The sequence below is a fragment of the Kryptolebias marmoratus genome, linkage group LG19 (assembly GCF_001649575.2).
Source record: "Kryptolebias marmoratus isolate JLee-2015 linkage group LG19, ASM164957v2, whole genome shotgun sequence".
NCBI lineage: Eukaryota > Metazoa > Chordata > Actinopteri > Cyprinodontiformes > Rivulidae > Kryptolebias > Kryptolebias marmoratus.
Window position 1 is genome coordinate 19,725,660 of NC_051448.1, and position 19,287 is coordinate 19,744,946.

Genomic DNA, 19,287 nt, shown 5'->3' on the forward strand with positions numbered 1-19,287 from the left:
ACACACCAATATGTTCATTACTGTGAAACATAATAATCATTACTGTGTATCCACACTATGAGTTTCCTGTTTTTGCATGTTTCTGCAAGTTTTTGCGACCTAAAAACGCCTTCTGCAGGCTGTTTGCTGCTTTAATCACTCATATATCAAAACGTTCAGCTCATTCAGGAGATGGGTGATATGACTTTTGGGTTTAGTAAACTTTATACTTTTTAAAATATTTAACTTTTACATTCAAATATATTCCTATTTTATTTAAAAAATATATAAAGAAATCAGCTTCAGCAGTGCTCCGTTTTTGTCTTCCTATGCTATTTTCAAGTTTTTGGGCAACTGTTCTGCTACTTGTTGGTTTTAGCTACTATTGTGCTACTTTTAACCTTTCAGTATTTAGATTTTTCCTAGCCTTTTGCTACATACAGTATAGGTTTTAGCTAGCTTTTTGCCACCTGTAGCTGTTAGCTACCATTCTGTTTTACCATTCTATTTTTAGCATTTACCTTGCCTTTTAATACTTAGCTTTTTGCTGGTCTTTTTGTAGATTTTCGCTAGCATTTTGCTACTTTTAGGTTTTAGTTACAATTCTGCTTCTTTGCTTTTTACCTAGCCTTTCGCTACGCTTAGCTTTTTACTAGGCTTTTGCTACTTATAGCTTTTAGCTAACCTTTTGCTACTTTTTGCTAGTGTTCTGTTAATTTTAGCTTTTCATCAGCCTTTTGCTACTTTGAATTTTTAGCTACCATGAAGAAATATGAAGTTGGCCATCAGGTGAATAATGAAATACTACCAGAATACTAATACTGAATAATAATACTAAATAATACTAATAATACTCTTTGTAGAATATTCCTCCCTGTGCAGTTTGTATTTGAAAATCTGCTGATGCATTTGTGAGTCTCTCGTGGCACCGCTTGTGTGACTTCTTTACAGACTTGTCTCCACTTTGTGTGTTTACAGTCTGCAGGACAGGTGCTCCTTGCCGCCCCCTTGCGGAGGCCACCTCGAACAGCCGGCGCTCCTCCCGTGCGCTCTCTCCATCTCTCTCCTTGTCCGTGCCGCTCTCACTCAGAGGTTCTCCTCCTCAGCTTGTGGCTCCTCTGCTCCTTACTTGTGGCGGAGTCGTCTCTCCAGCCCAACATGTAACACACTCAGAACTCGCCATGTCACCCGTGGCTGCAGGTGCGGGGGGATTTTTTAAATTATTATTCTCATTTTTACCCTTTTCTCCTGGAGCGCGCTCGGGGTAAGTGAGATCTACCCAGTTCTTGTCCGGGAGGAGGGGGGGGGGGCATTTGATCTGGATGGAGTTTTTACAGCATCATGTTGCGCTAAGGAGAGCATAACACAGAAAACAGGGTGTGGTTGCAGTTGCCCACGTCGATTGCTGTCTAATTCCCCCACCCCTCCCTGCCGAAGCCCCCCACACGCCTCCTTCAGTGCCCCACTCCTGAGGGCTTCCTGTGGGGTGGGGGAGCATGTGCCACCGGGCGGACGACGTGTCCCTGGGCGACCGCATTAGGATGTCCTTCGGCGCCGGGAGCGCGTGGAGGGGCTCCGCTCCGGGGGCTCCGGGGGCCCCGGGCTCCGGGAGGTCCGGCCGGAAAGTTGCGGGCTGTGAGAAGTGCTCCGCGGCTCTTGTTGCGCTGAAGAAACAGGCTCTGAGTCTGGCTGTGCACCACCACTTCTCCTGCAAGGTACGACAGTGTCCGGCTCAAATCCAGCATTAAATGTGATTTATTTCATGCTTAAAAAACCGCCCTGATGGCTTTGATTGTCTTCTCTGAAAGTCTGCTTGAATATTGCTCGGACAAAAAAAAAGTGAGCCATATATATGACAGGGAATCATTTTTTAAGGGTGTCGATATATTTTATTATTAAACCGTTGTGTGTTTGTCTGTTAGCAAAATATCTCATGAACCAGTGGACGCATTTTAATGAAACTCACAATGTGATCATTGGATGTAGGTCTGCAACTGATTAACTTTAGGAGTCATCCTTATTCAAGATGGCCGTCATAGCAAAATGACCACTGCAAACACAAAAACAGCTGTACCTCGGCCACTTTTACAGGTGTTGAGCTAAAATCTGGTGTGGTAGTAGCTGAGAGTCATCCTCAACATACTCTCTGAGCGCTGACCAATCGAACCAGATTTGGTTTTAAAACTTTGCCATTAACTATTTCATTCAACTCGGTTTGTCTGTTAGCAGAATATCTCATGAACCACAGGACAGACTTTAATGAAACTCACACAAAGTAATCACTGGTTGGACGTCTACAACTAATTAACTTTTGGAATTAACCCAATACAAGATGGCCACCACAGACAGCTGAATTTAGGAAACATAAAAATGATGCTAATGCAGACAGTTTTACAGATATTGATCTAAGACTTGGTGTGATGGTAGCTGGACATCATCCCCAACAGGTACTTTGAGCACTACAACATTTTTGCTTAAAACGTTGACATGAACTGTTGCCGTCAACCAGGTCTGTCTGTTATCAAAATCCTTCATGAACGAGAGGTCGGATTTTAATGAAACTTTCAGAAAGTAATCATCGGCTGTACGTCTACAACTGATTAACCTTTGGAGTCTTTTTTTGATCTTTAAAAACATCATTCAGAGTTTAAACGGCTCACAGAAAGTTGAACTTTGTGTTGACCGAACTGGCGTTTTGACATCTTTATCGGTTTTTACGCAATTGCCGTTTCAGTTTGATGATTTTTCAGGTGTCACTAAGGAGTGCTGTCACATCGACTTAAACTAGTGGTTTTCAAAGTCGGGCTCAGGACCCCATGGTGGGTCATCAGACACCAGGTGATGGGTCCTGAGATGAATGTCAATTTCTATGAACACATTTTTGCCATGACTGTTATATAAAACAAACAGCAGTCATAAATTTATAAAAATATTTGACCAGTTTAGGCTTTTGGGTTGTTTCTGACTTATTAGCATCATTTGTCGACCTCGCCCAGCAGTAGATGGGCTCCTGAGTCTCTGCTGCTGGTAAATTGTGGGTCAGAAACTGACAAGTTTGGCAACCATTGGTCCAACCTTTCCAAATGTTTTGCAAACTCTTATTATTCCCAGAACCTTCACACTTCTTATGCTGTTTATACGTCAAAACGCAGGCATCTTTGTCCTCTCCCACTGCTACAGGACAGTTAGTTGTCTCTTAAACCCCCTCAGAGTGGACACAGCCAAACTCCCATACACTCTCATTGTATCTGAGCTCAGAACATCACCTTTAAATAGAAGTGAACGGTCTTTTAACCTGTAATATCCCCAACCTAAAACTCTGCAGGCAGATAAAAAAGTTACACACCTGAAAACCACACACTTCTGCCTCTTATATGTTTTGCTCAGCAGCTGTTTGTTCGGGGATTAATTTCTGCTCTGCGTTCTGGTCTGCATGTCTTATTGCTGCCCCGTCTACAACACTCTGGGTCTAATTTTCTAGCAGGTTTAAATTTCCTTATTAATGTTCATTTATTGCAATTAACACATTCAAACAAAAACGCTGTAATACACATGCCACACCACTAGGTGGCGAGAGCATGCACATTGACCATGTATCAAAATGAAGAGACAGAACATCATACTCTTGGCTGAAAATTCTCCCAAATCTTGTCTTTCTTAATAGAATAGGTTTTATAGTTTCTGCTCATTTGAGCGTGTGATCACAGTTTGATGGTGACAGGATCAGGATTAAGTGAGACAGACAGAAAAAAAAACAGTAAAACCAGCTCCATATTTGTTGGTTTGGGCACAACACACTGAGATATTTTGAAACTAGAGACAGGAACAGAGACGAAGCTGAAGCCAGAGGGGACGAGCGCTCCCTAGTGGCTGACAGCAGTATACGTTTTAAGCCCCGCCCATCAATGTAAACAAATGGGACACTTTCACGTCTAAAAAAACCCAACAAAACATAAAATACACTTCAGAACCTTTTTTTTTAGCTGTTGATTTTCTTTGGTCATGTAGAACTTACCTTTGCTGGTGTTTGTTCAGATTTACAAATTAAACTCGTTTAGTTTCAGTTAGTTATTTGAGGCTTGAGTTGAAGCGTCATGCAACACTGTGACTGCGTTAGTGAGTAGGACGGTGTGCAGGTGGGACTGTCGTATCGAGGATACAGCCCCCATTTGTAGTGTGTAGCCTCTGGCTCCGAAAACATCACATGGCAACACCCAAAAAAACATACATTTTCAATTTTGGACAGTGGAGGTTAATGTAAGTCTCTTCATCCATCTTTATTTTGGGCGGCTGTGGCTCAGTGGTTAGAGCAGTTGTTCTCCAATGAGATTGGATAGTTGAAGGTTTGATTCCCTGGGCAAGACACTTAACCCCTCATTGCCTGTATGAATGTGATTTAATTCACTGATTAGACTCTACAGAATGATTTATTCAGATTAGCTTTGTAGAGATGTAGCAGAGAGCTGTATGATGGGGAAATGAGGGCACAGATTGTGTTGTAAAGCTCTTTGAGCGCCCTGGTTGACTAAACTGGTGCTATATAAGTAAAGTCCATTAACTTTATTTGTTAACGACACAAAGTGATAGTGGTCAGGCACAAAATAGGCTGATAGTTTCTGACATGCTCCATATCTACTGTCCACACAGAGATTTTAAAAAAGCCATTTTTTATATTTTCCTTGTGGCTGATAGGTGCAAACAGCAGAAAATAGTCGTTTAGAAATGAGGGAGTGAGAGACACAGGTGTGTGGCTACCATGGTGATGCTAACTTTTCCACTTGGAGCAGCTTTAACATCTGTTCATGTCTTAGTTGTCTTTGCTCTTCTTATACAGTTTAAAGGTCAAAATGTTGGCATTTTGTCAGCTTAGATAACTCCAACAGGAAGTCCCAAATTATTTTGTGCTGCTTTAGAGAATAAAGTTAATGCTGAAATTTCATGCAGTAATAGTTGGTACTCTTCGTAATCTTCTCAGAAATGTTCTGTTTAAATGCAATCATCGAGTCATCATTTCATTTCAAACCTTCGTTTGTCTTCATGTGCAGCGTGTTTGAATGGTGCTTGGGCAAAAAAACAATGTTATAAGACCAATATATTCCTCACAAACTGCGTTATTTTTCTAAAATTATACTTTATCTTACATTAAATACAATGGGAATACATCGATTTAAGTCGTTCTGTAGCAGAAATACACAATTTGTGATAGATTTTTGCACATAACTGGTAATATGGTGTCGATTTCAGTCATCCAGGACGTGGTAAATCCAAAAAAGGTTACAAAACAAAAACAACTGGGCTTCTACTCTGTAGCTGAAGCTACATAACTGGTGTTTTAATGTTCACGTGGACACATGAGCCTCACTACATTGCTTCCTTTTAGAAAAAAGGACATTATACATCCATCGCCGCCATCATTCACCACTCAGACCTCAAACGCCGAAGGAAAGCAGAGACATTCCTGTGCGAGTGGCTTCAGATGGGCATGAATATTTCATTACGACATCCCTGTGTCATCTTCGGTCCTCCCCCCGCCGAGGGAAGGCTATTTATTTTTGTCCTCTTAAGTGGGAAGGTTGGACGGCTGCCGCCGTGATTTTAGGGAGGGACCGGAGAGAGGGATGGAGAGAAGCTGGGAGGCTGGTGCCACCGATGTGGTCAGGAGAAATCCGATAAGCCAGTTAGCTCCCCTCAGGTTTATCGATCAACAGTGGGAGTTCTCAAAAGCGCCATGACTCTATGATATCATCTTTGCATTGTTTTTCTCTTTCCCAGTTCCTGCTTTATGCAAGATCTGTCTTACGTTAAAATTTCATGGCTTTGTTTAGTATAATGATGCGTTCGGTGTCCCTCTACAGGAGGCGCAGGGCTTTGTCAGGATGTTCAAAGTGGAACGAGACAGTAAGAAAGAGACGGCTTTGTGCTGGATTTTAGTTTGTGACGCACGAAGGCCGTCGTCGGGATAAAAAGTGAGACGATCGTTGACTTCCTGTTGGCAGATTTGACAGCCAGAGTTCGAGCTGAGCACTCAAACGTCAGCACCAATTTCTGGGGTCTTTAAATCAGATTTTTAAAAAGTTTACAGGTTCGTCAACAACACTTTCGATTTCTACGAGCTGCTTTATTACAGTCACACAACAACAGCACGATGAAGGATGGCTGAGTCCGTCACAGAAAACAGTTTCCTTGTCTGTCAAATGAGTTTTAAATCACATGACCTGAACCTTTTTTTCTTGATTATAAATTATGCTTCATGACTTTTTCAATCTATTTTAAAGGATTAGGGAAAACAAATGTACTACCACGTTTTAAGGTTATGAGAAGTACAAAATTGTGCCTTTTTATTACTCAGTCTCCACATGCTGATCATGTAATTCTCCAACTAAAACCGTATACAGTAGCTTGTGTTTTAGATCACAGCGTGAAATCTTAAGTTTTCATTCACGAGTCTTAATATTTATGAATTTTTTTTGTACTAATTGACGTGGAAATACAGTGTTGTTACTGTGTTTTGCTAAATATATAAACAAATGACTGCTGCGTGCCATTCAGTGTGTGTTTGAGGGTTGGAAAGGGTTGGCTGGTGGAGCTACGCTCACATGTAGTTATAGATGAACTGAGCTGGGATCTGTGCAGTCCTCAGGTGGGTTTAAAGTGACTACTTTGTTGTGTCATTTTGAGTTTAGTTGCTATCATACACATTTAAAATGACTTTGTTAGGAAAAGCTAGAAAACAGACATTGTAATAAGGGCTCCAAATCAAAATGGGGTTTCCCCTCTAAATCACATGTGTCAAACTCAAGGTCCACGGGCCAGATCCGGACCTTGGTAACATTTTATCTGGCCCCCCCAAGATAACATTTAAATTTTATTCAGTCTGACTCTCCAGTTTGTGACAAATTGAGTCATTGTTGATTCTCATTTTACTTTAAAAAACCGAGCCTATTTAGTGAAGTCTCCTCGTGGGGTTGACTTTGAAGCCAAGAAAATGAAGTTTCAGTTTTTCACTAATCTTTGATTTTGACGTGAAAAGGACAACAGAGATCAAATCGGACCGCTCAAACCCTTACTGATGAACTTACAGCCAACAGTATCGGATATCTGACTTTAGTTAATGTGCATCGTTAACTCAAGTGTCTGCTTCAGTGTATTTTGTCTTTTTTAGTATTTTCTGTCAGTAGCTGTATGACTGGATTTTTGTTGATGTCTTCTTAGCTGTTTTAATGGAGAATGCTAATGATGTCGTTTTGGGTTCAATCTGTTTTTCTTTGTTTATTAAAGCACGTTTGTTTTTAACTCTATATAGTATCCAACTGGGAAAAGGTATTTGATATTTCTGTATGAATGATTTTACATATTACATCTAAAACCAAGGTTAATTTATGTTTTTTTTTTCAATAAATATTGATCGAGATTGGCCCTTGGCTAGGACCAAGTTTTCAATTTTGGCCCCCTTGTGTAGCTAAGTTTGACACCCCTGCTCTAAATTATCTGTTGTGGAAAACAAGGAAAATTGATAGGTCTAATGATATGTCCTCATCAGGAGGTAACAGAATTTATCATGTAGAGTATGTATGTTAATAGCCTTGTCCTTTATGCCGATAAGCTTTGTTTAAAAGGCCTCGTCTTCCAATCTTAGGATTTACAGATTCTGCTGATTGGAATCGTCTCATCCCTCAGATTTTCTGCCAGGATATAATCAGCTCTCTTTGGGTTAATACATACTGGAACCTTTTTGCTGTTAACAGAAAATGAATAGAGGAGGAAATGATCTAAAGCACCCTGCACTAAAGCAAAGCAGGAATGGTGAGTTCAGATGGTACACGGGAGGTTGAAGAGCTGTTTCCACTGATTAATATGGGAAAGCACAGAAAAGTCCCAATGATCTGTGCAGCAGCAGTGGAGAGTGAGTGTATGTATGGAAAGCCGAAAGGGTCATAATCCAGGTGCTTTGACACACCCTCTGGTATCTAATAAACGCTGTTAGGTATGCCAGCAGGTGTTTAATAAGCTTTATGAATGAAACAAAAGGCAGGTACCTTTCAGGTGTGGAAGATTTTGTCTCCTCTTGTAGGAGGATTTTTGTTGATTTAAAATAAGCAAAAAAATTAAGTAAAAAATTAATAAAAAGCAATGAGCATTTGGCATTTGTTTATTTTTTTTTGTTTTATCAGACCGTGACTTTAAAACCAAGATACAACCACAATCCCAAAAAGGTAGCAACGTTGTGTAAAATGTAATGTACTTACCCAATTGTAATTTATACACACTGTTACACCCCTAACACAAACTCTGTATTTGCTTTGGATTATATTACAATGTAGATTATGCTGATGGGATTAAAAATATGCATTTGATCAATATTGCTGTATAGTCTTTTTTGCTTTAAGTGCGTTTTACATCTTTTACATTTTGGTGTGAGATCTACGGTGGCCAACAGGTGCAAACATGCAGCAAACAGCTAAATGTGCCCCAAACGGTGAAGCGCACTGCAAACACATGAATGATGCAAACTACTGAGCACACAAACACCCCCCAAAAAAACCTAATTCAAAAGAAAAACGCTGCAACTACAGAAAACAGACAGACGCAAAAACATACAACCAGCAAAACAAATGCAAAGAAAAAATGCTGCAAGTACCAAAAACACTAAAAACCCTGAAAACACCAGCATGTAAGAAAAGCTGCAAACTCACTCCACCTTCTCATGCCCTCTGTTTTCTCCACCAACATGTCCATTCAGATCTGCAAAAATCAAAAACATAAAAAAAAAAACAAAGCTGCAAACTTACTCCACAAAATAGAAGTGTACCAGACTACTAGAGGGACTAGAGGTTGAATATTCACGCTCTGTGGATTCAGCGGTGTCTTCCTGCCATCTGACCCGGTGCTGGCGGTGAGATGTGGATCAGCTCACCTCAGTGTCTCCCTCCACCTAAACACGGAGCTTCACTTAGGGACTATCAACAAATTACCAAAGCAATGACCTTGTGAAAAACTAAAATTAAACAACCTTCATGTCATGAGAACTTCTGACCAAGAGTTAATGTTGAATTGTTTCACTAGACTGGACTAATAAGACACACTTAATTGTATCTGATTTTAAAACATTTTATATTTTTTATTGATATTTTTATGAAAAATTATATATTTTTTCTCAATAGCTTCCGTGTCTATGGATTAGGTGATGAGAAACTTATGATGAATTGTTTCATTTGGTTGGTGTGTCTTATTAGTCCAGTTTAATTTGTTGTTTATTTTTTGATGATTGTAATGTAATCCTACTGATGTTTTTATTATGTAAAGCACTTTGAATGCCTTGCTGCTGAAATGTGCTATACAAATACATTTTTACTTTTACTTTTACTTTTTTCTTTGCATTTTTCCTTTGCATTTGTTTTGTTGGTTGCATGTTTTTGCTTCTGTCTATTTTCTGTGATTGCAGCATTTTTCTTTTGCATTTGTGTTTGTGTGTTTTGGAGATTGCATCATTCATGTGTTTGCAGCACATTTAGCTGTTTACTGTGCGTTTGCAGCTTCGGACATTGTAGAGACCAGGTGGAAAAGTAAGAACCTCACTGCCAGGGTATTTTAAAGTAACTTTTGCCTCCGTTTTCACAAATTCTGCAGGAAACCAGCGACCTGTCAGCCTTCCTTCACGACAACCTTCGTGTCCACAGTCGTCTCAACACAGAGTCCAGGGACAGAGACAGGGAGCTAGGTCTGTGTGGATCCTGTGGGACCAACCCAAACCAGCTCAAGCAGGAGGCCATCCACCTGGCTCTGAGTCGCAGCAACTCGTTAGCCAAACCTCCGTTTGAACCTAGCCTCAGCGCCGGAGCAGCTCTGGGACAGAGTGAGACAAAGCATGGGGACAAAGTCTCGAGGGAGGCTGGGCATCAGCCTCGCAGTCAAACGCACAGTCCTCACGTCCCACGGAGCCCCAGGACGCCTCAGAGGACTCCTCAGAGGACTCCTCAAACCCTCAGACGGAGAGGGCCCAAGCTCCCCAACCAGGACATGGACCGCTGGGTGGAGGAGCAGCAGCAGCTGGTGGCCTCTAAATCTGTGACCAATGCAGATGGTGTCACCCTAAGTTCCTACCATAAGGTACCCCTAAAAGCCTTCTGTAAACACTGCCTTTCCTGGAGACCTCCCCCCCCCCCCTCCTTTAATGAGCAATATGAGTAATGCATGTCTTTATGAGAGCTCAAGTCAGCAGACCGTTGATTCATGGCTCCGTATCAGAGCCCATTTCCATCCCATGGCTCGGCTTGTTCTTTAAGAGTCCCGCTGCTAATGGAATGGAATTGGGTCATGATTTACCCGTCATAAAAGCTCGCCAGTCAAAAAGCACTTGTGATCAATAGGTGGGGGCAGCCATATTTAAAATTGCAGCTGGTGAAATATGCATTACTGTGATGGAAGCTGCTGTAAAGTGGGCCCTCCCCCACCCCCGCCTGACAGAACTGAACCGCACAAGGTGAGGGAGACACTCTGCTTTAATTGTTTTGTTTTGATTAAGCAGCCTGAACAAAGACACGTTCAAAGACCTTGATGTACTTTGGTGACTTGTTCAGTGGCAATCTTAATTCACATCGCACTTTTAAAATTTTAATTTAAACCGAAGAACTCTACGGTCAACGGTGTTTCAGAACCTGAGCAGCTGCAACTTGGTCAACGTTTGGCTTTCTTCACGTCATAAAGTTGTGCTCAGTGAACTATAGTAAGAGCAATGCTTCACGCAGGCTGGCATTGAGAAAAAAAGAAGATTGAATTCATTTTGTATTAAAAAAACACTCACGAAGATGAGTCCGAAAATACAGTACATATATTTAATCTTCTTTGTTCAATTTTGCTTGTTCAATTGTACAGTCTTATAAACATTAGCAAAACAATAATAATGCTAACACATAGACATGTTATTTCATGCTTTAAAGAAGGAACATCATTTTGTGTAGGGAAGTAAGCAGGACTTAAAGCTCCACATCGCTTGTGTTCAAAATCAGGTCCCATAAATACAACATGGCAGCTTCTGTTAAATGGTTCCTGCTTGCTTCTGTTCCAAGCAACTAGAAGAGGACATCTGGTCAACTAGTATCATATGTCCATGGATGAATATTATAAAATCTTTATTACAACCCGTGTCACACTGTACTATGTGTGATTCAACAGATGCAGGACTATATGAGATTTTTCCACAGCAGAATCAGGTACATCACAAACATCTGACAAAGATATCAGTCCAACAATAAATTTAAATACAGTGCTGGCGTTGATGCTCCTAATTTTTTATTTTGGACTCTAAAACAATTGGGGAGATAGCTGCGGATGCACTCATGACCGGGAAAAAAAGGGACCGATTGTAACAGCAGTCACATTGCATGAAGTTGACCACTGAATTTCACAGGGGGTTATGTTCCTAGAGCGCCCACCAATTGTGGATTTGGTCAAAAAAATGCCAATTTTTAGTTTAAACCCTTGATATGCTCACAAACACATTTTCTTTGGTATGCCCTGTAGTTTTTCTTTGGCATAAGTAGGGTTTTAAGAAGGATTTTTGTGGTTTCTGTAAAATTGGGGGGATTTTTGCGAACAATTAGTTTGTTCTAAGGAAAAATCTGCGAACGGCCGAGGCTGCAGACTCCGACTGGGGGTCGACTGGATTTGATGACTTCCACATAACTGATTTAATTTTTTTTGAAGAAGTGATAACTTAAATACACATACATGATGGTGGAATAAAACGGCTGGCACAAGTTAATGTTTAATTCCTCTCTGTGGTTGAACCGAGGCAACAAATGTCACCTTTTATTGCCCCCCTCTGTTCATATAGAAATATGTTATTTTATTTAATTTTTGCTATGCAAGATGCAACATAAAAACATTTAGACATGACTCCCTTATTATTTTTATGTAGGCACCAGCAGTCTTACTTAATCTGTTTTTATTCAAAAGTGAGCATTGTGGTGATTGGTGGTTTGTGTGTGTGTGAGCTTGGGTATATCTGAAAACCTGACAAGCATGGCCATCTGAAGCAGAAGGAAGTGATATATATATATATATATCTATCTATATCTATATATATATATATATATCTGAAGTTGAGACCAGGATGGGAACAGCTTCCCTTTAGACTGGTTCCAGTACAAGTTTTAAGCCTCTCTTCCATTTCATCAGCAGTAAAACAAACAAACAAAAAACCCCCAAAAAACATGACAGATAGTTTTTTAAGAGTTCACTATTGATTCATGTACTCCTTACCTTACTGCTGTATGTTTAAATATTTGCTTTTCTGACACATATAGGTGTAATTAGTTAGTTCGTGATTCATAGGAGCAGTCATGTGACACCATGATTATGTGCTGGGGATGTAGGCCGGCCTTAAAGAGAGAGTCTGGTCATTTTTGAAGTGATGTTTTGTCACGTAGTAATCATTAATTTGTACTTTATCAGCCATGGTATCAGTCATACAGAGGTTTGGAGAAAAAGACTTTGTCCAGGCTTGGCTCATAGCTGGTGCTCATCTCTAGTGCTCAACCTGGTTCCAAAAATACAACATGGCAGCTTCCATAAACCTGCTGGTTTCAATTCTTAACGAAAGACAGAGGAGAAACTTAAAATAAACAGTCTGATTGGTATAAATTGGAACTAGCACAGCATCTCATTAATAATAAAACATGTATTTATAGGTTTCAAATAACACATCCTGAAATCTTAACTTGTTTTTTTTTTCAGATGAGGTTTTCTCAGTAATGTCAGACCACTCTCTGACTGTATTAGGAACTTATAGCATCTGCCTAACCTTTTTTCCCTGGTATTTGTACATTCCATACCTCCCTGTCATTTTTGGATGCACTGTTGTGTAGCCGTGAACTCAACCATGACACATTAGGAACACGCTGAGATTTAAAAATACCGAGCTCAGAGGGGACATACGGCCACGTTCCTGTAGCCGTTTGTGCATGAATGTGTTCTGGGCAGCACTGATGGACCACTCAGCTGACATCCTCTGCATAAGCAGTTAATTTCCTGCACACGAGAGTGCCTTACAGCCTGCCAGTTTAAATCAATCTTTGCTTTGATTCAGAGCCAGGAAGTGAGATCCGATCATGTTTTATGTCTGGCATTCTAGGTTCAAGTGTGAACTGAAGTAGTTAGCTTGGAACACCCAAGATGCACATAATGGTGTGTATGAAAATAAAAATGTTCCAGAGGCTCTTGTAAAATTAATTGTAACAATCCTGAATCTCCAATAAAACAACTGAGGAGCTGGTCCAGTTTGAGAGCAGATCAGCTGAGGCTTATGTCCCTTAAATGAAACAGTCCAAGACAAGAAAATATGGATGTCGAAGTCATAACAAGAAAGAAAGGAAGGAGACAAGAAGTTAATGATTCAAAAATGGGAGGCAGAAGGGAAAGATGGCGAGCGAGGGAGGAAACGAGATAATAAAAAACTATGTGAGTGCAAATATAGAGGAAAAACACAAACGAATAAGACAGGCCATGAGTCATAACGAGGAGAAGAGGAGGGGCAGGGAAGGATCTATAAATCATCCATTTTTCCTTGGGTCTCCATCAGCCCAGTCTCATTCCAAACCACCGCTGCATCTCTCTCTTGGCACTAATTGAGACTTAATGGTTAGACATTACTAAAAGAAAACCGAGTCGATGTTATGTTGCCTGAAAACATGGAGAGGAGAGGCAACTGAGGGGCCGCAGCGAGTGTTGATGACTTCTTGTTGTGATGCACGCCGATGTGTTAGACGCTCACGGTGCAGCTATGAATGACGATGCGTTCCTTCGAGGCCCAGCTGGGTAACTGTTGGAGAAAGTGTACATAAAGCTCACTGACTGATGAGTGCACATCGAAGGCAGTGGCGCTTTGGAACTAACTCTGAGTCATGTTCTCAAAAGTCATCACTGTCAATGCAGCGAGCTACATTCACAATAAGACTTAGATGCCCTAATTACACAGAAGCCGCTCATGTTCCTTCCTACAGTTATTCCCATGATAATATCACCATTCACCGGGGTTTTAGGAGTGCAGAGGCAGGTTGGGATATTTATATAATGAGCACTCCTACCCCCTCTCCCCAACAGGCTGCAGATGGTGCCACACTGAGATGCAGGGATGACACCGGGATGGTTCAGATGAGCTCCAAGATCCCTCACATCTCCAGAGTAGTGACCATCGCCAACACCGCTGCTATGTCTCTATTGGCCAGGTAAGTCTACAGATATCTGGATGAAAACTGCATGTCCCCTTGGATTTTAGACCCTTTTATTGCTATTATAAATCAGTCATGGTCAATATAAATGAGCCTTTTTGATAAAAAAATAAAAATTAAAAATGAAAACAACCTTCTTCAATGACAAGTGAAATCTAATGTAAGGTTTCCACAAATTTCTACAAGAGTCAACACAATTCAAAATGGCCACCAAAGCTAATTGACCCAAGCCAACACAAAAATGGCTATACAGTCCTGCTCACCATTATTGGCACCCCTTCATGATTTGCATAGCTGAGTGAATATCTTCAAGATCATTCATTGGTTAATTCATGTCACATGTGTGGAGGCAGTCCATCACAAGTGATCTTTATGTGTGATTTGCAACAGGTGAGCCAAATTAGGTTTGTATATTGATTTGCAGCAAAGGGTGCCAATACCATTGGCATGGTAAAAATTATGTTTTTCTTTGTTTTCCTCATAATGTTTATCTTTTTAAATGTTTTTGATCATTTGCTGTTTTGCATCAAGCACAAGCTATCAGCAATAAAATGTTGTTTCACTTGATGAATTTCCTTCAGTAAATATTCCATGATATGTACTTAAACTTCATGGGTGCCAATAATGGTGAGCAGGACTGTAGCTTAGTTAATTTCACAGATGCCTGAGTTAAAATTTGGTCCGGTCCTGGTTAAAATTCAGTCCCAACACATTTGAGCACGCAAGATCTCGCAATATTGCGTGTGATCGCACATAATGTTATTTTTGAAGTTTGACCAAAACTTCTATAACTCTCAACAGCAGATGAAAGGATGAAAGGCTGTGAAAGGCTTGATCTGTCACAGATTGATGGTCCAGTTTTAATACATGTAAAATTTCTTGTGGGCCAGATGAAATTGTAACAAGGACCGTTTCTGGCCTGCAGTGCGGAGGTTTAACATATGTGACGTAGATGTTTGAATGGTTGGAGTCTGTTTTTTTTGCCTTTTATAAGCAGTCGATAAACAAATGATTTTATTATTTCAAAACGAATAAAATTATTCTGTATCATTTAACTTGTTGCACATTTATTCAGGCTAGGCTCCGACTCTATTAGTTACAAAACTAAACTACAAATTTCACATTATTTCATTATTATTAATAATGTAATGATAGAATAAATCATAGTAGGTGATGTTTTATTTCCAGGAGTTTTACTTGTAGTTTGATCTTATTAACAGTGTTGCAGTTTAGCCTTTAGCCAAAGCCACAAAACACTTCTCCCATATCTCTTTGTCCTTGCAGGGCAGCTGAGAAGCTCAACTTGACATTGAGGAAAAAGGGTCAGGCTTCTGATCCAACTCCCTCCAATCTCTCCACCTGCTTCAGGGATATCATCCAGAAAAACCCACCACCGATCCCCTCCTGCCTGCTGCAAGCTGCCGCCCGAACCAAAGACTCACCCGATGTAGCCAAGGTGGACTTCAAATTCTCTCACAACTTTGGAAAAATATTCTAAAAATTATTTTCTTCTACCTGATTTTACTGTCTTGTAGGGCACTTAAATTAAATAGGCTTACAGTGTTGTATTAGCTGTGTAAGTTTAGTATCCATAGTTATGTTATTTGATAATAATTTATTTGGTCAGTGGGTTGTAAAATTATTAAATTCCCTTGCTATCATTTCTATTTTGTTGCCTTACACCCTGGAATTTAATTGGATTTTTAATTTGATTTTAAGTAATAATTCTACAAAAATACTTCAACTTAATGTTAACTTAAAGTTAAGTGGGAAATAAAACTTGTTTTAAGTAATTCAAAAAGAATATAAAACAAAACAATGGTATTTGCATATGTATTCACCCCCTTTGCTTTGACGTCCCAACCATTACCTTCAGAAGCCACCAAATTAGTTAGCCACAGAATTGCCCACCTGCGGGCAACCGAGGTGTTAGACGATCTCAGTATATATACACCTGTCCTGATGGCCTCATTATTACCACCAGTGAAACATCTCTAAGTAGTAAGGGCTACCAGAAAGCAAGAGACATCATGAAGACCAAGGAACTCTCCGTGCAGGTCAGAAACAACATTGTGGAGAAGAACAGATCAGGGTCGGTGCGTAAAAAGTATCCCAAACCCTGAACATCCCACAGAGCTCCATTAAAACCATTGTAAGGAAATGAAAAGATGATGCTAACACAGCAAACCAAGAGGCTAAAGAAGACCTTGATGGAGCTGAGCTGTTCTGCAGAGATGGGAGAATCTGTCCATTGGACCATTATAAGCTGCACAGAGCTGAGATTCATTTAAGAGTGATAGAAAAAAGATGCTGATTAGAGAAATAAGGTGGAACATTTGAAGTTTCTTTCCTAAACCTGTGGAAGAAGGTGCTGTAGTCAGGTGAGACTAAAACCTTTTGACCATCACGGATAACACCATTTCTGGTGCAGCCTAACTGCTGAGAACACCATCCCCACAGGGAAGCAAGCTGGTGGCAGCATCATGATATGGGGGTGTTTTTCATCAGCAAGGACTGTGAAACTGCACAGTGTTGAAGGAAAGATGGATGGAGCAAAATGCAGAGACTTGTCTAAAAATTTGAGACTGGGACAGAAGTTCACCTTCCAGCAGAACAACAACTCTAAACACTCTGCTGGAGCAACACTCCACTGGTTTAAAGGAGAACAAATCAAGCCTATTGATATTCTTTGGTTTAATTTAAAGATTGTTGGACACAAGCAACACCCATCCAACCTGAAGGAGCTGCAGCAGTTTGGTCATGAAGAACAGACACAAATCCCAGTGGTTACAAGGACCAAGATCATGTAGATCTACAAAAGATGGACTTTTAGGGGTGAATATGTATGCACCCCACTACTTTTCCCCCTTCCGTTTAACTTCCTTAATCTGAAGTATTTTTGCCTGTAAAATTATTATTTATTATAGTTGAATGTAAAATCCACTTAAATTTCAGGTTGTAAATGGCAAACAAACAGAAAGAATACCATGGAGGGAGAAATCTTTTTTGCAACACACTGTACAGCTGCTAGAACCCCCAACCATCCTTTCCGACAAACGGGACCCTGGATGTGTTTTTCACCATCCAGCTTGCGGTGAAAAGAGATCACAGTCAATTTAGAAAAGATCCTATATCACTCCGCCTCAATGATACACTGTAATGTGGTGCTAATGTTTCCATCTTGTTTCTCCCCACCTCCTCTGGGAAAGAAATCAAGGAGATCAATATGGCTGAACTCCCCCCTCCGTCCCATTGTCTCGTAGATGGACTCCTGGGTTTGGTCTAGAGTTACAGAGGAGGGCTCAGACAGACCCCACCTGCCCAAGCACTCAGCTCTGTGTGAGAGCCTGGGGTGATTTTCTTTGCCTGTGAATGGTTCTCCTAAATTATTTAATCTCTATAAATAGAGTTTGACACATGTTCAATGAAGTTAGACACCCTCCTCTTGCATAAGCAGGAAAAAAAAATCCTTTACAGATCCTAAGAAGTCATCATGTTGCAGGAGGAATATGGCTGTCATGTTTTCAGATTCAGCCAGAGAGGGATGATCTCATCATGCTGTAATGTGATTCTGTGGAATATCGAGACAGCCAGATTCATCTGGGTGTCAGGATGCATATGTCCTGTTTCAGTCTTGCAGAGCTTAGTTCTGAATGGCGAACGTGAAGCTCTTGTTGTGTTGCCCACTGGAACGTGAACATGATCTTGTAAGGAAAGGAATCGAAAAGGAGAAATGATGATGGATGAGATAAAGATCGTAGAGTCTGGATTATTGACCCTGAATACCTCCGCTCACATTCTTGTATGTTGTAATGTGTTTTCAGAAAGTAGATGAAAGTAGACTTTACTTTCTCTATGAGAATACTTACATAGCTGGCCTTAAACCTTATTAAAAGTGCAGGAGCACTAATGTATCTTTATTACTATATGGTCGTCGTTAATGGTCTGCAATGCTGCAGAACTTGGTATTGATTCAATACCAAGTAAATAAAAGCAAATACCAATCTGATACTTTTACTTTTTAAAGCCAGCCGATACACTTTCATGTATTTTAGAGCAGCATCATCAGTATGCTAAATTGGAATATATTTTCATAACTATTAAATAAGTGAATTTTGCTTTCCACTGTTAATTAACTCATTATGTGTGTTTTAAAATCCAGAATGGATCTTAAGCAAAGCAGGACCAAAGTGTGTCTGCAGACCTGAGAGGAGAGATGAGAGCAGTGTATTCAAGGGCTTTTTGATGGAACCGGAGCAACATACTGAAAACAAAGGAGAGAAACAAACCAAATTCTAACTTTGGGGCCAGAAGTCTCTTAAGGGATTATATAAAAAAGTCCCTCTTGGCCTTTTGGAGAGTGCTGTTGGGGAGACGGCTGTCTGGACCTGTTACCGCTATGACCTGACCTCAAATGGGCAGACAAAAAAGGCTGAATGATAGATGGATGTCTAAAACAATGTTCTCATTAATTATTAGACTCAGTCTTTTTACAATTCTATACATTGCTGAAAAACTTTAACTTCATCTGTTTCTGGTTTCCTGATAATTTTATTTTAGAAAATGTATATTCCATTGGGTAATCAGGCACTTATAACATACTGTTTGGACATCAAATGTCAGCATGGGAATCTAATTTCCTTTGGTGCGCAGGTGAAAGTCGTGCTGAGGGTGAGCCGACTGCTGTCAGAGAGCCAAGGCCAGCCACCTGTTCTCCGGATTGACCCATCCAAGAAAAGAGTCACTATAATGGACCCAGCCACCAAAAACCTACCTCACTCCACAATGACACTGGGCAGGGAAGGCAAAAGTCCACTGAAGACCTTCAACTTTGATGCAGCCTATTCTCAAGATTTAGGCCAGGTTTGTTTCTTGTTATTTTAATGCTAATAACCAGAGTTTGACTTGAAAAAATTTAAACCATACTCCTAATTTCGACCCTTTTAAGTAAATGTGCTGTCATGTATTCCACAGTGTGGAATAGAGTGTAGTGTGTCCCCTCTGCGTCCGACTGTACGAAACCATTACTGGTTCACACTCTCTGTCTAATGACCTGAAAACTGATCCTACAGTCACACAC

General features: G+C 40.4%; 1 protein-coding gene across 2 annotated transcripts in view; it reads left to right on the forward strand.

The window, feature by feature from the left end:
* The first annotated feature begins 1,049 nt into the window (after positions 1-1,049).
* Positions 1,050-19,287, forward strand: part of kif26bb (kinesin family member 26Bb) — a 37,172-nt gene continuing 18,934 nt past the window's right edge. For both annotated transcript variants that reach the window (XM_025004366.2, XM_017409069.3), the window contains exons 1-5: positions 1,050-1,694; positions 9,607-10,086; positions 14,080-14,204; positions 15,492-15,663; positions 18,861-19,070. In XM_025004366.2, the coding sequence (XP_024860134.1) occupies positions 1,476-1,694; positions 9,607-10,086; positions 14,080-14,204; positions 15,492-15,663; positions 18,861-19,070 (1,206 nt within the window). In that variant the 5' untranslated portion in view covers positions 1,050-1,475. The remainder of the gene's footprint in view (positions 1,695-9,606; positions 10,087-14,079; positions 14,205-15,491; positions 15,664-18,860; positions 19,071-19,287) is intronic.